This window comes from Trichechus manatus, unplaced genomic scaffold, assembly GCF_000243295.1.
Source record: "Trichechus manatus latirostris isolate Lorelei unplaced genomic scaffold, TriManLat1.0 scaffold00146, whole genome shotgun sequence".
Taxonomy (NCBI): domain Eukaryota; kingdom Metazoa; phylum Chordata; class Mammalia; order Sirenia; family Trichechidae; genus Trichechus; species Trichechus manatus.
In genome coordinates, this window is record NW_004444082.1 from 6,947,189 (window position 1) to 6,965,565 (window position 18,377).

Consider the following 18,377-nt stretch of genomic DNA (forward strand, 5'->3'; position numbering starts at 1 on the left):
TTGTTGTCATTTCAACAATGTTCACAGCATCTTTATTTCACTTCTTTGCTCATCCATAAGAAGCAACTGCTCATCAGTTAAAGTTTTATCATGAAATTGCAGCAATTCAGTCATATCTTCAGGCTCTACTTCTTTTTTTTTTTTCCTAGTGATTTTCATCTTTTTTTTTTTTAAATTGTACTTTAGATGAAGGTTTACAGGACAAACCGGCTTCTTGTTAAACAGTTAGTGCTCATATTGTTTTATGACACTGGTTAACAACCCCATGACATGTCAGCCCTCTCCCTTCTCGACCTTGAGTTCCGTATTACCAGCTTTCCTGTCCCCTCCTGCCTTCTAGTCCTTGCCCCTGGGCTGGTGTGCCCCTTTAGTCTCATTTTGTTTTATGAGCCTGTCTAATCTTTGCCTAAAGGGTGAACCTCAGGAGTGACTCCATTACTAAGCTAAAAGGGTGTCCAGGGTCCATACTCTCAGGGTTTCTCCACTCTCTGTCAGACCAGAAAATCTAGTCTTTTTTTGTTAGTTAGAATTTTGTTCTACATTTTTCTCCAGCTCTTTTCAGGACCCTCTGTTGTGATCTCTGTCAGAGCAGTCGGTGGTGGTAGCTGGGCACCATCTAGTTGTACTGGACTCAGTCTGGTGGAGGCCGTGGTAGTTGTGGTCCATTAGTCCTTTGGACTAATCTTTCCCTTGTGTCTTTAGTTTTCTTCATTCTCCTTTGCTCCTGAAGGGGTGAGACCAGTGGAGTATCTCAGATGGCTGCTCACAGGCTTTTAATACCCCAGATGCTACTCACCAAAGTAGAATGTAGAACATTTTCTTTATAAACTATGTTATGCCAACTGAGCAAGAAGTTCCCCGAGACCATGGTCCCCACAGCCCTCAGCCCAGTAATTTGGTCCCTCAGGGAGTTTGGATGTGTCTGTGGAGCTTGCATTACCTTGTTCAGGCTCCACTTCTAATTCTGGTTCTCTTGCTGTTTCCACCACATCTGCAGTTACTTCTTCCACTGAAGTCTTGAATCCCTCAAAGTCATGAAGGTTGAAATCAACTTCTTCCAAACTGTTAATGTTGATATTTTGAGTTCCTCCCATGAATCATGAATGTTCTTAATGCCGTCTGGAATGACATTTCCAGAAGGTTTTCAATTTACTTTGCCCAGATCCATCAGAGGAATCACTGTGGCAGCTATAGCCTTATAAAATGTATTTCTTAAATAATAAGACTTGAAGGTTGAAATTACTCTTTAATCCATGGGCTGCAGAATGGATGTTGTGTTAGCAGGCATGAAAACAACACTAATCTCCTTGCACATCTCCATCAGAGCTCCTGGATGACCAGGTGCATTGTCAATGAGCAGTAATATTTTGAAAGGAATCTTTTTTCTGAGCAGTAGGTCTCAACAGTGGGCTTAAAATATTCAGTAAACCATGTCGTAAACAGATGTCTGTCACCCAGGCTTTGCTGTTCCATTTATAGAGCACAGGCGGAGTAGATTTAGCATAATTCTTAAGGGCCCTAGGATTTTCAGAATGGTAAATGAGCATTGGCTTCAACTTAAAGTCACCAGCTGCATTAGCCCCTAATAAGAGAGTCAGCCTGTCCTTTGAAGCTTTGAAGCCAGGCATTAACTTCTCCTCTCTAGTGATGAAAGTCCTAGATGGCATCTTCTTCCAATACAAGGCTGTTTTGTCTACACTGAAAATCTGTTGTTTAGTGTAGCTACCTTCATTAATTTTCTTAGCTAGATCTTCTGGATAACTTGCTGCAGCTTCTACATCAGCGCTTGCTGCTTCACCTTGCACTTTTATGTTATGGAGACGGCTTTTTTTCTTAAGCCTCATGAACCAACCTCTGCTAGCTTCAGACTTTTCTTCTATAGCTTCCTCACCTCTCTCAGCCTTCAGAGAATTGAAGAGAGTTAGGACCTTGCTCTGGATTAGGCTTTGGCTTAAGGGCATGTTGTGGCTGATTTGATCTTCTATCCAGATCACTAAAACTTTCTCCATTATCATCAGTAAGGCTGTTTTACTTTCTTATCATTCATGTGTTCACTGGAGTAGCACTTTTAATTTCCTTCAAGAACGTTTCCTTTGCATTCACAACTTGGCTAACTGTTTGGTGCAAGAAGCCTAGCTTTCAGCCTGTCTCAGCTTTCGACATGCCTTCCTAAGCTTAATCATTTCTAGCTTTTGATTTAAAGTGAAAGATGTGCAACTCTTCCTTTCCTTTGAACACTTAGAGGCCATTATAGGGTTATTAACTGGCCTAATTTCAATATTATTGTGTCCCAGGGGATAGGGAGGCCCAAGGAGAGGGAGAGAGACAGGCGAAGGCTGGTCAGTGGAGCAGTCAGAACACACACAACATTTATCAGTTAAGTTCACCATCTTATATGGGCACAGTTCGTGGTGCCCCAAAACAATTACAATAGTAACATGAAAGATCACTGATCATAGATCACCATAACAGATATAATAATATTGAAAAAGGTTGAAATATTGTGAGAATTACCAAAACGTGACACAGAGACATGGAGTGAGCACATGCTGTTGGAAAAATGGTGCTGATAGACTTGCTTGATGCAGGGTTGCCACAAACCATCAATTTGTAAAAAACAGTATCTGTGAAGCACAATGAAAGGAGGTATGCCGGCACAGTTTTCTTTTGTGAATGGTTTGGTGAACAGAAGGCAAGCTTGTGTTAGAACACGTCCATCCTTTTTCTCTTCTGTTACAAGGATGGCAAGACTTTGTCTCACATACTTTGGACATGTTATCAGGAGGGACCAGTCCCTGGAGAAGGATGTCAAGCTTGGTAAAGTAGAGGGTCAGGGAAAAAGAGGAAGACCCTCAATGAGATGGATTGACACAGTGGCTGCCTCAGTGGGTTCAAGCATAAGAATAATTGTGAGGATGGCGCAGGACCGGGGCAGTGTCGTATTCTGTTTTGCATAGGGTCGCTATGAGTCAGAACTGACTCAGTGGCACCTAACAACAAGCCTCCTTCTAACTACTTCAGTTATCTCAGGGTTACCAATCTTTCCCTTTGAAATTCTCTCTGCCAGTGGGTTATATTTTGTTGACAATCTTTATGTTTGAGCTTCTGTTATTTCCTATTTCCTTATTCAGTATGAAGTCAGGATCCCTGACATCTGTTATGATATTTATAAGCCCTGAAATGTTTATGATTTTTTAATTTCTTAAAAGCTTAATTAAATGGCAGTGTCAAAAGAATTTATCATATAGCTTGCTTTCATTCTTTGAGGGAAAAAAACCCACACTGTCCAACCAGCTATTTCTAGGTACTTCATGAACTATTTTGGGGTTGAGGTTTCTGTAGCAATGGTCCATGTGGATATGACCAACCGGTAAAACCAGTTGTCATGGAGTCAACTCCGACTCATGGTGACCCCACATGTGTCAGAGTAGGACCGTGCTCCACATGATTATTAATGGCTGATTTTTCGGAAGAAGATCACCAGGGCTTTCTTATGAGGCATCTCTAGGCGGACTCAAACTGCCTGTTTGCACCAGCCAGGGACTTCATGGATATTGCAGAAGGAGGGATATTGGTCAGGTTTGGAGGCCACTGCAGGACTGGGATAATGCAGTTCCTGGGCTCCCAGAGTTTCCGTCAGAGCATGCTGACATTGCCTGCCTGGCCACAAGCGTTGGCAGCAGTGCTGGTGGTCGGCTTTGGTTTGGATCCACTGTTGTGTACATGCATGAAGTGAATTCCTTTTGGACAGGGTAGGTTTAAGTATCCGTTGCTGTGTGTCGTTGGATAAAGTTCATGTGCTCTGCAGGTGAGCACAGCTTTCCCACCTCCACCTCTACAGCCTCGAGGGTCCCCAGAACCATCGACTTAGAGCAGTGGGTTTCCCTAGGGTGTGCATCAGGGTCACCTCGGGAGCTACTCCAAATGCTAAGGCCACGTCTCCCTCTAAAAAAGGCCCACAAAGACTCTGATACCCACACCTAATCATGAGTTGGTGGTTTAGAGCCATGATTTCTGTAATCATTAGGGTTGTGTATCAGCTTGGCTGGGCCATGATTCTCAGTGGTATGGCAGTTATGATGTAGTTTGGCAGTCATATATTGATGTAATCACCTCCATGATGAGATCTGATGTACTGTGATCACCTCCATGATGGGGTCTGCTGTGAGTACCCAGTCAGCTCAGAGGGAGTTTCCTTGGAGATGTGGCCTGCATTGCATATAAGTGGACTTTCTGGCAAGGCTTGCGGGCTTTTGCTCTCTCCGGATTCTGCAGCTGGCTGCTGTTCGTCTGACCTCCGGTTCTTGGGACTTGAGCTAGCAGCTTACCTGCCATCTTGCCTACCGATCTTGGAATTCGTCAGTCTTCGCGGCCTGTGACTCAGAGCCCTGCTCTCTGACCTGCCAGTCTTGGGCTCACTGCCCCTATGGCTACATGAACCAGGAGATGCCTCCAGCCTGACCCACATAGCTGGGACATTCCAGCCTCTACAACCGTGTGAGCCGTTTCCTTGACATAAATCTGTATATATATTTATTTGCTTTGCTGGTTTTGCTTCTCTAGAGAACCCAATCTAAGACAGTTTCTAAATCTATTCCACAAGTGAGGGCTAGTCCAGGCCCACGTTTTCCTCAACCCACAGCACAGCACACCAGCAGGGGAATGTGAGGGGTGTCAGGGTTTTGTGGCTCCTCAGTCAGGCCCAGGCTCTTCGCCCCACATCTTTCTCAGCCAGAGGAAAGAGCTGGGATGAGGGCTGCAGGCTGGTAAGTTGCTGCTCCATTCTCCTCTCAATGTTCTTAGAAAATTCAAATTAAATGAGATAATTTTTTCAACATACCTACGTGAAGCTTGTTTTTTGCCAGTGACTAAGATTAGAAAGAAAGTATCTGAATCTTGGACATTTAATTGTGTTTTAGATCATAGAGAAATTGATCAAATTGTGATGAGAAAATACATATTGTAAAATAAAATGGTATGTTGTGATTTTTTAGCATTCAAAGCATTTAAATATACCATTAAAAACATGGTCGCCTAAGAGAGCTTATCACCCTTTCTTAGGGAGGACTTTGTTTATTCACTTAGATCCTTCCTCGTTTTTAAGTCCTTTATGAAATAATATTAAAGATAGATTGCAACTGGTTTTTTAAATAAAATTAAGAACAACCCACTGTAGGCTCCCTGGTTTCATTATTTTGTTTTACTCATCTGTGAAATCAGGAAGTCTGGTCCCTGGTCTGGGAGACAGGAGCCGACAGGATCAAAGAATCATGAGGTGTGAACTCACCTGTGATCGAGGGCTGGCCGCAGTCCCCTCTGAGGTTCTGTGTCCAGCTGTAACATGCTGGTGACAGAAAACCAGCCAGCACATTGAGGCTGGTGCTTCTGCATGTTGGATCTTTGAAGCATTGTGTTGGCACTGGCCACATGAGCCCCAGCTGTCGGATGCCTGAGTCTGTTTTCAGTTAATAACTTGAAGTTAGTGCCAAGTTCCAAGTCCGTGTGTGTATGTGTGTGCATATGTGGGTGTGAGTGTGTGTATATGTATACAAACAGGGAAGAGAGGCAGGGCCTCGGCTTTAGATCCTAAGCTGTGCTGACCTTTGTCCCTCCGAGTCCACTGGGCCATAGGGCATTCAGGGGCTGAGCTGGTACCTCCTACTTCAGTGATTTTGTGAATTCTGCAAAATGTCTGAAGTCAGAAAAGAGCATCTCCTTCCCAGAGAAGAACTGAGTTGAGTTGATTTTTGCAAGCCTCTGTTTTCTGGGCACGCATGTGATGTTTACCTGAGCTAAAGCAGCCAGGTGCTTTGCTGGGCCTGTGACTTGTACTGGGGCAGTGTTCAGACATTCCCCTTTTGCTGAGAAGCCTTGTTGAAGGTCGTCTGGGTTGGCACAGGTGAAGGGAAGGGGGCAGCAGCTGTGCTGCCCAGCTGGTGCAGCCCCTTCTCTGCCCAGCCGGGGACGGCTGGGGAGATGTGACTCGTCCGCCCAGGGAGTCTGTGCCCTGAACCGAGCCAAACCCAGAGCGACACTTGTTGGATGAATGAGTCAGGCAACATGTCAGCAGAGTCCTCACATGGACACACCGCCCATCCCCCCAGCAGGTGGACATTTGCTTCAGTCCTTCCTCCCACTGTGTGTGCCCTAGGCTTTCATGGACTCAGGCTGGAGGCTGCTGGGGAGCTGGCGGGAACTGGCCGCTGGTGGGAACGGCCACTGGCGGGAACTGGCCACGCCTTTTGAAGATGGAGCAGAGTGACATCAACTGCTCCTTGTGGACTGAGGGCATAATAGCCCTGGCTTCTTGTAGCAAATTAAACAAACTAATGAGCTAGAAAAAATAAAGTCCTGGATGCAGTTGGCTGTCAAAACTGTAAGGGGTGTTTGTTACAACTATTTGAGGGGGATAAAAGGAAAGGAGTTAAATTATGGAGCAGAATGTGTCATTCTAATATGTTATTAAGCTTCTTACCTTAACCCAGTTGCTCCCTATTTTCCTCTTCTGCATTATGTAGGCTGTGAAATGTTCTTTGAGTTTCCTAGATTTAGTCACGAGCATTTTTCCCTTTTGTATTATGAGTTCTATGTAAATGTTCAGTGACTTTCGTTAAGGTCTTCATTATTTCACACATCCATCCAAGTGAGTGTCTGCAGAGAGGACTCACCACCCCCTCTGCGGAGAGCTAGAGAATGTTCTCTGTCACTCCGTAGGGATTATCGTTCCACCTGAAGAAAATCAGGTGTAAGTAGATAAAGGTTCTACATCCTTCCCCATATACCAGGGCAGTGCTTTTTGGTGCCTCCAGAGGCTGGCTGTGGTCCACGCCTCTGCAGCCCCCTGCAGGCCCTGCCCCAAACTGCTGTCCTCTAGAAGGAAGCAGTAGGGAATGACCCATGGTCATCCCATCTCCTTTCACGGGGACAGTTGGGCTAATGAGCAGAAAGTACAAGCGGTGACGAGAGAGGAGGAGAACTCCAGGGCACGAATAATCAACTGCAAAATCCAGGGCTCGCTCTGGGTAATTGGAGTTATTTCCACCAAAAATGTCATGTAAAACAAAAGCTTTGTTAGCCAGAAGTGTCATGATTGTTGCTGCAAAGGCAAGCTGCTTGGCGAGCCCTGTGGACAGTGGTACACGTGGTTTTCTCATGACAAACAGCGCTTGTGGCCTTAGGTGTCATAGGAGCCCACCTTGGTGAGTGGCCGAGTGGCCTTGTGCTGCTCCAGGGCAGTTAGGAGGTGATGCTGCAGACAGGCCTCCCTCCTTTCTTGCCAGGAGACCCAGCCGTCCCTCTCTGGTTCTGGCAGATGCCAGCTTCCTGCTGAAACAGGTCCACAAAGGCGAGCTCCCCTCCCTCCCCAGTTTCCTAGGAACTTACCTTTGTACGTGAGTCATTTCTATTCCTTTCTTGACTTGAGCAATCTCAACCTTGTGCCAAGTTCAGACTTTGGCATTTGCTGCTTATATGTGTGTTTTTGTACTGTATGGATCCCTTTTCTTCACAAACAAAACTGCAGCCTTTTCAGGGGAAGAAAACCATGCAGCTGCAGAAGAGAACATTAACATAGATTTAATGCCTTAAGTCCTTAGTGAGGAGAGGTGGCAGGGCTAGTGCCACGTACAGTGGTTACTTGGTGGAATAGCTCTTTGTATGCAGCATTACCACCAGGGTCACAAGTTTCAGTGCCCACCCCACCCTGCGGCTCATTGCTCATCAGGCCCCTAACTTAGCATCAGTTCCGTGCAGACTTGTTTGGGGAACACCAGCCCCTGGGACAGGACTAGCTGCTGGGCCACATGGCCAGCCCCGTGGTAGTGGTGTTGGGAACCCTTTGCTAACTAACCCCCCAGAAGCACACGGAGGGGAGTGATGGCAGAGAGGCCATTCCCAGAAGAAGGGAGTGGGGTGCAGACAAAGGAAGGGTACCTGAGTCCCCAGTGTTGCGTCTGTTTGGTCCACCCACGAGGCTGTGCACTTCTTGGGGGCAGGTTGTGTCTACAGAGCCCTGCAGGCAGAGCGCTTTTTCCAGGGGCCTAGGTCTCTCGGATGTGAGCTCAGTGCAGCCTGTCATCCCACATCTGGTTTTCACATCCCTTTCAGGGAGAGCCAGCGAGTGGAACTTGGGGAACTGGGGAAAAGAGGTGGGGACAGCACCTGGGAGTGATACATACATACATACATAGCGAACAGTGGTGTGCTTCTGACAGCTCATCTATAAAGCCAAGGCCAGGCACTCTGTGGTAGACTGAGAGCACATAGCCCCTGACCTATGAAATGGAATGGTGGCCCCCACATTGCTGGAGGACCAGGTGTGTTCCACAAGGCACTTCCTGTGACTTTACAGTGCTGTAGACTGAGACAGCTCTGCCTGATAGCATGTCCTGTGATGATGGACGGATTCCATACGTGCTCTGTCCACTGTAGCAGCTGCTCACCACATGGGGCTACTGAGCACTTGAAATGTGACTAGTGTGACTGAGGAATGAATGTTTACTCTCATTTTAATTTGAGTATTGGCAGCCACACATGGCTAGCAGCTACTGCACTGGGCCCCACTGCGCCCTGATGACCCTAGCTGAGGACTGGAGGAGGAAGAACCAGGGAAGAACTAGAGATGATGCCCAGTTTGGGCCTGAGCCGTTGCCTAGATGGACTTTGGTGTAGGTTCATCGTTAGATGTTGAGTGTCTTAGATTCCTAGCAGGAAATAGCTGCACACTCCAGTGAGGATAAATTAAGGAGGGTTTAATTACAGAGGTACTTATTATGAAGAAGGGGTCAGGCCCAGGGGACCCTGAAGATAGAGCAAAGCCTGAGGGGCAGCAGCAGCAGAACCATCGTGCTCCTGGGCCTGAGGGTGGGGGACAGAACTTGAAGGAGGAGGTCTTAGAGGAGGCCCACTTGGCAGGAGTAGGGGGCACCTCAGCAGGGGAGCTGAGAAATAAGTATCCCAACCCCACACTCTCCTTGCTTTCTCACCTCCTGGGCTTCCCCTTGGTCGAGCCCAAAGGGAAGCCAGAGATCAGAGTGCTGTGATGTGGAGACAGGGCAGAGAGGGGCTCTGGAGGGGCCGAGTGGAAGCGGCAGACGCCACGCTCGTTCAGCACCCGCGGGGGGGACTGGTGCACACCACCTGTGTCTGCAGTTCAGCAGGCTGTGGGGCTGGGAGGCCGACTTGGGAACTGTCAGCTATGGGTGGTCCTTAGCACCTCGGAACTGGTGGAAGCAGCCCTGTTTCCCTCTGTCTGCGCTTTCTCTGCTGTCCGCCCTACAGACTGCGTTTAAAACAGGTCGCCGCCTCTGCTTCGGAAGCTCTATTTCCCGATGTTATCACGCCTTTGTTCTCTGCCTGGCCCACTCGGATCTCCCTGATGCGTTTCTAAACACACACGCACCCAGAGGTGTCCCTGTGCGTTCTAATCCTGCTAACGAGCGGGTTAATAGATTGAAAGCAGATGCCTCCATTCAATCCAGAGAAACCATAAAGAAATCTCTTTCCTATATCTCCTTTTTTTTAAAAAACAGGACTTAAAGTGATTTGAAATACTTTGCTCTGAGTTACTGTGGAGTGTTCTTGGTATTAGCTCGTTCCGTAAAGTCCGCCACTCCGTCCTGTCCACCACAGGTTCATTGCGGAAGAGTCTGCTGCTTCCGGAGCAAAGTGTGTGCTCACCGCCAGCCCCACCTGGATCATTGACCCCATTGATGGGACCTGTAACTTTGTGCACAGGTGAGCATAGCACGCATAACCTCCATGTCAGTGTTTAAAATGTCCTTTTCTCTAACTATTGTCTTTCCAAAAGCAGTATGTTTTAGGCAGGAATATATAAGCAAAAAGGAACCCTGGCGGTGCGATGGTTAAGCACTCGGCTGCTCTGAAACCACCAGCGGCTCTGCAGGAGAAAAGACCCGGTGATCTGCTCCCATAAAGGCTACAGCCTAGGAAACCCTATGGGGCAGTTCCAGTCTGTCCTATAGAGTTGTTATGAGTTGGAATCGACTCAACGGTGCACAGCATATAAGCAAACATATAGGAGGTTTATAGTCTCATGAAAAAGATGATCAAAAAGTTTTCCATTTGTGAGGGACTTAGACTATGTAAAAAATCTCCACTTGTTTAAAAGCCATTGTTTATGCTTAAAATACTGGGTGGAATTTAAGACCCCTTCAAAAAATCCCCCCAAAGAAACATGTAGGATTAGAGAACAAAACCAGTGAGAGGACAGCCCCAGGGGCCAGGGGCAGCAGATTGAGGAGCACTTTGGGAGACAGGAGCAAGCTGAGATGGCCTGAGAGCCCGCCTGGAGCTGGCTGGGCAGACTACAAGCAGAGAGTCTGTGGGGAGGTGGCAGGGCCCTTGGGGGAAGGGAGGGAAGGGCGGCTGGACCCCGGGAGCTGAGCTGGCTGTGACGACATGGCAAGGATGTGGCTACTGGAAGCTCTCAGTGGGGGTAGGGGGTTTTCAGACTTTAAAGCTTGAAGCTAAAACTATAACTGGGTGTCCAGGCCACAGGTGGCCAAGGCCCCAAAGTCATTACTGTTAATGGTTTCCATAGAGGTGGTTCTCAGACTTTGTAAGAATCCCCAACAGAATGCAGAAATTACGAAACAATATCATTAATATCACATGCAAGCAAAATTCTGCTGAATATCATTCAAAAACACCTGCTGCCGTACATCAACAAGGAACTGCCAGAAATTCAAGCTGGATTCACAAGAGAATGTGGAACGAGGACTATCATTGCTGATGTCATATGGATCTTGACTGAAAGCAGAGAATACCAGAAAGATGTTTACCTGTGTTCTATTGACTATGCAAAGGCATTCAACTGTGTGGATCATAACAATTATGGATAACATCACGAAGAATGGGAATTGCAGAATACTTAATTGTGCTCATGAGGAACCTGTACATATAGATGAAGAGGCAGTCATTCGAACAGAACAAAGAGATACTGCATGGTTTAAAATTGGAAAAGGTGTGCAGCAGGGCTGTATTTTTCACTACACCTATTCAATCTGCATGCTGAACAAATAATCTGAGAAGCTGGACTATATGAAGAATGGGGCATCAGGAGTGGAGGAAGACTCATTAACAACCTGCAATGTGCAGATGACACAACCTTGCTTGCTGAAAGGGAAGAGGACTTGAAGCACTAACTGAGGAAGGTAAAGAACTACAGTCTTCAGTATGGATTATACCTGAACATAAAACCCAAATCCTCAAAACCGGACCAACGAACATCAATCACCACGATAAATGGCAAAGAAATTGAAGTTGTCAAGGATTTCATTCTTGGATCCACACTCAAAGCCCATGAAAGCAGCAGTCAGAAATCCAACAACATATTACACTGGGAAGATCTGCTGTGAAAGACCTCTTTGAAGTGTTAAAAAGCAAAGATTTCCCTCTGAGGACTAAGGTGCGCCTGACCCAAGCCATGATAACTTCAGTTGCCTCATATGCATGTGAAAGCTGGTCAATGAATAAAGAAGACCAAAGAAGAATTGACACATTTGAATTATGGTGTTGGCAAAGAATATTCAATATACCATGGACTGCCAGGAGAATGAACAAATCTGTCTTGGAAGAAGTACAGCCAGAATGCTTCTTAGAAGGGAGGATGGTGAGACTTCATCTCACCTACTTTGGACATGTTATCGGAGGGACCAGTCCCTGGAGAAGGACATCATGCTTGGTAAAGTAGAGGGTCAGCGAAAAAGAGAAAGACCCTCTGAGACGGATTGGCACAGTGGTTACAACAGTGAGCTGAAACATAGTAACAGTTGTGAGGATGACACAGGATGGGGCAGCGTTTTGTTCTGTTCTACATAGGGTTGCTATGAATTGGAACCGACTTGAAGACACCTAACAACAATAAAGAATCCCCTGGACAGCTGGTTAGGACAGGTTTTGACTTAGCAGGTCGGGGTGGGCCACTGATTTGCATTTCTAATCAGCTCACAGTGATGAGATGCTACTGGACCACACCAAGAGCCGTGGCCATTGAAGACTAGGAAGTGCGGAATTGTGTAATTTTAAGGAGGAAAGTGTGAGGGAGCCAGATTATAGGGCTTCTCGCCCTTGGTATTATAATCCTTTATGTTTTCCCTCAAATCTTATGTTTATATGTAAAGCATGTAAAGTAATTACAGTATATCATGTTAATAACATGTTTCTAAACGTGGCCCATCTGAGATTTCAGTCATGCCTACGCAAGGTGACCCTTCTGAGCCAGTGGAATAGTGCCATCTGGTGACAGTAACTGTGTCACCACAACTGTAACTTCAACTAAAGAGTGACTCCCTGGAGCGGCCGTGTAGAGTAGCATTTCTGTTTAGGGCATTTTGCTGCAGGGAGCACCCATTCCTTCTGTTCCCCTCACTTCTGCAGTGTGCTTGTGATGGGATTGCCGTGACTGAGACCCACCTCGTGTGCAAAGTCCACCGGTCCATTTGAGGGCCTTTCATGGCCCTTCTCGCCCCAGAGCCAGAGTTCCCAAGGACTTTGCTCTCTCTAGCCCAGCAGGGAATGTGGGGCCAGAGAAACAACGTGGAGGACAGCATAATTTTAAAAACAAGCTATATTATTGACCCTTATATTTCCAGAACACACTGAGGGTCACAGCCACAGAAATGCTGGCAGCCTAAAGGCATCTGAAAGGCCTCTGGAAACTGCAGCTCAGCTGTGAGCTATTCACTGTGTGTCCCAAAGTGTGGGACTAGAGCAAGCGGGAAACAGTCTTCTGAGCGCGGAGGTGGAGGGAGACTGGTCTGTGGCGTGCTCGTCCAGCTGGTGAGCCAGCAGAGCAGCAGCCCAACGCCCCACACTTCTGCAGCGTCACACTAACCGCTCTGATTCCCGTGTGACTGAGCTCCTACTTTCCTATAAGGCCCCAGTACCCAACTCTTCCTTGTTCTACCTGTTTTTGAACTCTGATGATCTCCAAATAAAGGAGAGATCATTTTTAAGACATTGAGCAGCAGCAAAAAGTCACAAAATAAAGCTGCAGGCAAATTGTAAGATGACAACCAGGCCTCCGCCTCCATGGCTTGCCCCTGCTGTTGGCTGTGTGGAGCTCATGTGGGAAACAGGGATAAGGTGGATGTTATTGGGAGGTGGCCCGTGGTGTGGTCGGGCCTGTGGTGCTGCCTCCCGGCCCTTCCTCACGCCCTGGATGTGGGTGTTGCCTTTTCTGGAGTTCTCTGCTGATCCTCTAGATCTCTGAGAACCATTCTTAACTGGGTATTAGTTGGTCGTGGTTGAATTGTATCAGTGTTACGTGACTTTGAAAATCTGTTTTCTTTCAAGACATGGTCAGCTAAGCTTGTTTGTCTTGGACACAGTTTGTAAAATTATGATAGGAAGTATAAAAAAAAAAAAAAAAAAAGCCTCACTGTAAAAAGGGCCTCTGTCCTCCTCCAGGGACATTGCCACCGAGGACTGCTAAGTCCGTGTGTTGCTCAAGATCAGTTTTGTTTTTCAAGCATCAACCACCCTGTTTCCCTTGCAGATTTCCAACCGTGGCCGTCAGCATCGGGTTTGCTGTGAACCAAGAGGTACCTGGTGTTCACCCTTCCCTCCCTCCATCCCCAAGGGCCCCACTATCATGTGCTGTTCATACCCTTCCTTTTGCTTCCAACTCTGGGCTCCTGTTTTTCTCTGCTCACCGTGTACCTTTAGTCATGACTAGTAAATCCAAGTATGTGTTTTTCAATCTTGAAAGATAAGCTCGAGAAAGTGAGCAAATCCAGACTGATTTGGGTGTGCATGTGGGTGTGGGTGTAAGTGTAAGTGTAGGTGTGGATATAGGTGCCGGTGGGCGTGTGTGTGGGTGCGGGTGTATGTGTGAGTGTGGGTGTGGGTGCATGTGTGGGTGTGGGTGTACATGTGAGTGTGGGTGTGTGTGGGTGTACCTGTGGGTGTGGGTGGGTATCGGTGGGTGTGGCCGTGGGTGAGTGTGGGTATGGTTGTGTGTGGGTGGGTGTGTACCAGTGGGTATGGGTGTGGGTGGATGTGAGTATACCAGTGGGTGTGGATGGGCATATGTGTGAGTGCGGGTGTAGGTGCATGTATGAGTATGGGTGTGAGTGTGGGTGGATGTGAGTGTGGGTGTGTGTGAATGTGGGTGTGGGTGGATGTGGGTGTACCAGTGGGTGTGGATGGGCGTATGTGTGAGTGTGGGTGTAGGTACATGTATGAGTATGGGTGTGAGTGTGGGTGGATGTGGGTGTGGGTGAATGTGGGGGTGTGGGTGGGTGTGGGTGTGAGTGCGGATGTATGTGTGAGTGCAGGTGGGCGTGTGTGGGTGCGAGTGTACGTGTGGGTGTGGGTGCAGGTGGAGCTGGGTGCGGGTGGGTGTGGGTGCGGGTGCGGGTGCGGGTGTACATGTGGGTGCAGGTGGGCATGGGTGCACTTGTGGGTGTGGGTGCAGGTGTAGGTGTACATGTAGCCATGGGTGCGGGTGTGCTTGTGGGTGTAGGTGTCCGTGTGGGCACAGGTGTGGGTGTAGGTGTACATGCAGTCGTGGGTGTAGGTGTATGTGTGGGTGCGGGTATAGGCGTACGTGTGGACGTGGGTGTGGGTGTACGTGTGGATGTGGGTGTAGGTGTATGTGTGGGTGCGCGGGTATAGGCGTACGTGTGGACGTGGGTGTGGGTGTACATGTGGATGTGGGTGTAGGTGTATGTGTGGGTGTGGGTATGGGTGTACGTGTGGATGTGGGTGTACGTGTATGTGTGGGTGCGGGTATAGGCATACATGTGGACGTGGGTGTGGGTGTATGTGTGGATGTGGGTGTAGGTGTATGTGTGGGTGTGGGTATAGGCGTACGTGTGGACGTGGGTGTGGGCATACGTGCAGGCGTGGCCGTGGCCTCCGTGGTCTGGGTGCTGCACTGCAGGCACTTGGAGGAGGCCTGAGCAAGTGGCATAAGCGCCATCTCCATCTGACCCCCAAGCACGTGGTCTAGTCACAAACTAAACGAGTTCCTAGTTTGGGAGAGCACTTTTCATCCCAATATTCTATTAATTCTTCTTTCTCTTCCTTTAGCTATCAGTATGAGAATGTGGCTATTTCAGGATTCCCATAGGCCATCTGAACTAAGCAGTGTCATGGGACCACATAAAAGACTTGGGACTGAGGTTTCAACTGTGTGAATCAATTTAATCAATAACCCTTCGAAAAGCCTTAATATCTTTGTACTTCCTGTAGTTTTATTTAAATAGGCTGGGTGCTCTGTGTTTTTCAAAAGCAGCCCTCCTTTAGAACACCATTTCTTCAGCTTAGTCCTCAAAATTACCATAAGTTTCTTCACATGGAAACAGAGAGAAGTCCATACCCACCTAATCGTTTAGGCTGAAGAAAAGCTGGCATTTCAGCGCTGGCATTTCAGGACCTGCTTCTGTGTTGAGAATGTCATTGAGACAGAAGAGTGCAGGAGGTAAAGCAGTTGTCTTCAGAGGGCCAGTGCTCGGAACCACACACTACAGCGGACTCTAGAGGGGCTGACTGGGATTGAATAGGGGCAGGTGGGCTTGTAGTGCATCCCCCTGGGGCCAGAGTCTCAATGATGCCCTCTCTTCACAAACGCAGGGTGAGGTGTGGCTGTCCTGAGTCCACCCCAGACTCAGCCACGAGAATACCGCTAGGATACATCTGGACTTGAGAATCCCTTTTCAGCTAGGGTATAGGTGGTAGGAGTAGTTAAACATTGCTGGAAGGTCGTGGGCTGTCAATAAACGTTGACTCAACGACCCCTCCAGAACTAAGCCTTGCTCTGCAGGCTGAGCGTCCATTCTGGTGGAGTGGCGTACAACCCAGGGCCGGCCAAGGCCTTCCCTGGGCATTTGGCCTGGCGAGTCTCCATATTTTCCAGAGAGATCAACACTTGGCCAACCTCAAAGCCAATGGAACTCACTGTTTGTTAACCCTGAATGGTGAATAGTAGGTAGAGAAAAGGGAGCAAAAGCTCATGGAGGTGAGGTAGCATTAGTGCCATGTTTACCTCATCATCGTTTTACGTCATCCTGCTGAGAGGCAGTGATCTGCCCTTCCGTCCCTTGACTTAGGCAGCGAGGCGGCTGCTCGCCTGCTCAAGGATGAGCCCCTCTTCAGGGACTCACGCTTTCTTCTGGGGGTCGTCCCTGGGTATCTGTAACTCTGTTGACTTTACAGATGCAGTCATAATTCTTCACACATCAGCAGTTTTGAAGATTTCCTTTGGGGTTGGATTAGAGCCATGGTAGCCTTTTTCCCCTCCCAAAAAAAGAAAAAAAAGAAGCCTTCCTAAAGAATTAGCTTTTTCAATAACTTTTGGCTATGAATGCTTGATTATTATGTTAATTTTTAATATAGTTTTATTAGTTTTAAATATAGTCATTTACAGAAAGGAAGTTGGCCTTTTTGTCCAGGTCTAATTTTGAATTTTCAATTCCTTTTTGGAAGGTAACTTCTAGTACGTTGTCACTCCATTAGTCTTAACACTTAGGGTAACCTCCATCTTTGAATGACCACATAGTGTTTTGTGTCAAGTAAGTGACTGCAATTGTTTGGTGTCCTGCCTCTGTATTTGCAGCTGGAATTTGGAGTCATCTATCACTGCACGGAAGAGCGGCTGTACACAGGCCGGTGCGGCCGGGGCGCCTTCTGTAACGGCCAGCGGCTCCAGGCCTCCAGGGAGACAGGTGGGTGTCTTACCACTATCCTAGTTCATTTTACATGGAGACATGTGAATGGAATAAGCCCTGAATCATCACTGCGCCAGACAGCAGTGAAGATCTGCTGGGGGCTTGATCTCTTTCTAGGGACGTTGTGTCCCAGATGTACTGGACGTTGAGTCAGTTCTGTATTTTTGTTAATTTTGTAAAGCTTCTGTTAATGTGCCAGGATTAGATAAGTAGTCCCATTCTAGTTTGAGTTCACGTCTTTCATCTTTAAGGCAAAAAGAAATCCAGTTGCTAGTCATGGCTTGGTCTTAGTGGGCCGGGCAAGTGGTCCAGGGCCAAGGACAGCAGAACAGGTATGCTGGCCTCCATCCCCAGGTGTACTCAGCCATGCTCCGGTCCCCACCTGCAGTTGGTGGCACCCCAGGGGCTTTCTCTGATAAGATGGCCAATCTCAGAAATGAGTCATGTGAGCAAGTGGTGTTTTCAGGCACCAGAGAAGTGTCTCTGGTGAAATGGCTCACCCTCACTATTCATTCACGCAAGGTCTCAGGGACCCCCAGTAGCTTCTCTAAAGCCTCCTGGGGCTCCTGCTGCACTTGAGCTACATGTAACTGCCTCTACCTACCCATTTGTCAGTGTGCCAGCTTAGGTTCCCATGGACTCCTTTAGCCCTCTCCCACACTGTTTAAACTACTGATAATTTGTTGCATTACGGGACAGGTACAGTAGGGGACAGAAAAATGCAGGACAGAAATGAAGAGAAGAGTCCCAGACTAGAAACAGTAGGATTATAAGTTGTTAACAGCTTCCTAATGTCCATCTGTCTGGGTTTGGAAAAGTAGAAAGCACAGTTCCTGCTAACTGGCACCCTTCTGAAACTGGATGTCCTAAAATAGCTGCCCCCCGCCCCCCATTATTTCCATTCACCAATCATCAGCTTCAGTCTGTAGGTTTCAACACTTGCCCTTCTGAGCTCCCATCCTCTGTCCTTACTGCCTCCCCTCTATACCCATTCCCAACCCCTCTCTCTTTTTAGGTTTATTATTGTCATAAAATATAACAAAACAGTTGCTATTTTTACCATTTTAAGTGTACCATTCAGTGGCATTCCTTACGTCCACCATGTTGTACAACCATCACCACTGTATATTTCCAAAGGTTTTCATCACCCCAAACCAGTGCCCTTCAAGCAGTAACTCCCCGGTCTCTCCTCCCCACAGCCTCTGGTAAACAACCACTACTAAACTTTTGTCTCCATGTATTTGTCTATTCAAGATACTTCATGTAAATGGGATCAGATCATACAATACCCGTCCTTTTCCAGCCTCTTTTTCAAATTCCTTTCCTTGCTCCCTTTCTTCATTGTCTCTATTTATTCTGCCATTTCCTCCTCCCTGATTACAACCATGTGCCTAGATGGCCTCAGAAGCAATGAAGGGGAATAAGGTGTGTGTGGTCCCTGCCCTCCATTGCTCTTCCTCTAGTGAGTGCTCCTCTCTAGCAGTAAGCACACAGTGATCCCAGTGAGCACAGTGATCCCGCGTGACCCCAGAGAGCACACAGTGACCTCAGTGAGCCCAGAGTGATCCCATGTGACCCCAGTGAGCACAGAGTGATCCCATGTGATCCCAGTGAGCACAGTGATCCTGTGTGACTCCAGAGGGCACACAGTGACCCCAGTGATCACAGTGATCCTGTGTGATC

General features: G+C 47.6%; 1 protein-coding gene across 1 annotated transcript in view; it reads left to right on the forward strand.

The window, feature by feature from the left end:
• The window catches only part of IMPA2 (inositol monophosphatase 2), a 76,254-nt gene that overhangs the window by 37,127 nt on the left and 20,750 nt on the right, over positions 1 to 18,377 (forward strand). Inside the window, exons 3-5 of the mRNA XM_004385809.2 lie at positions 9,631 to 9,735; positions 13,520 to 13,565; positions 16,583 to 16,691. Of these exons, the coding sequence (XP_004385866.1) occupies positions 9,631 to 9,735; positions 13,520 to 13,565; positions 16,583 to 16,691 (260 nt within the window). The remainder of the gene's footprint in view (positions 1 to 9,630; positions 9,736 to 13,519; positions 13,566 to 16,582; positions 16,692 to 18,377) is intronic.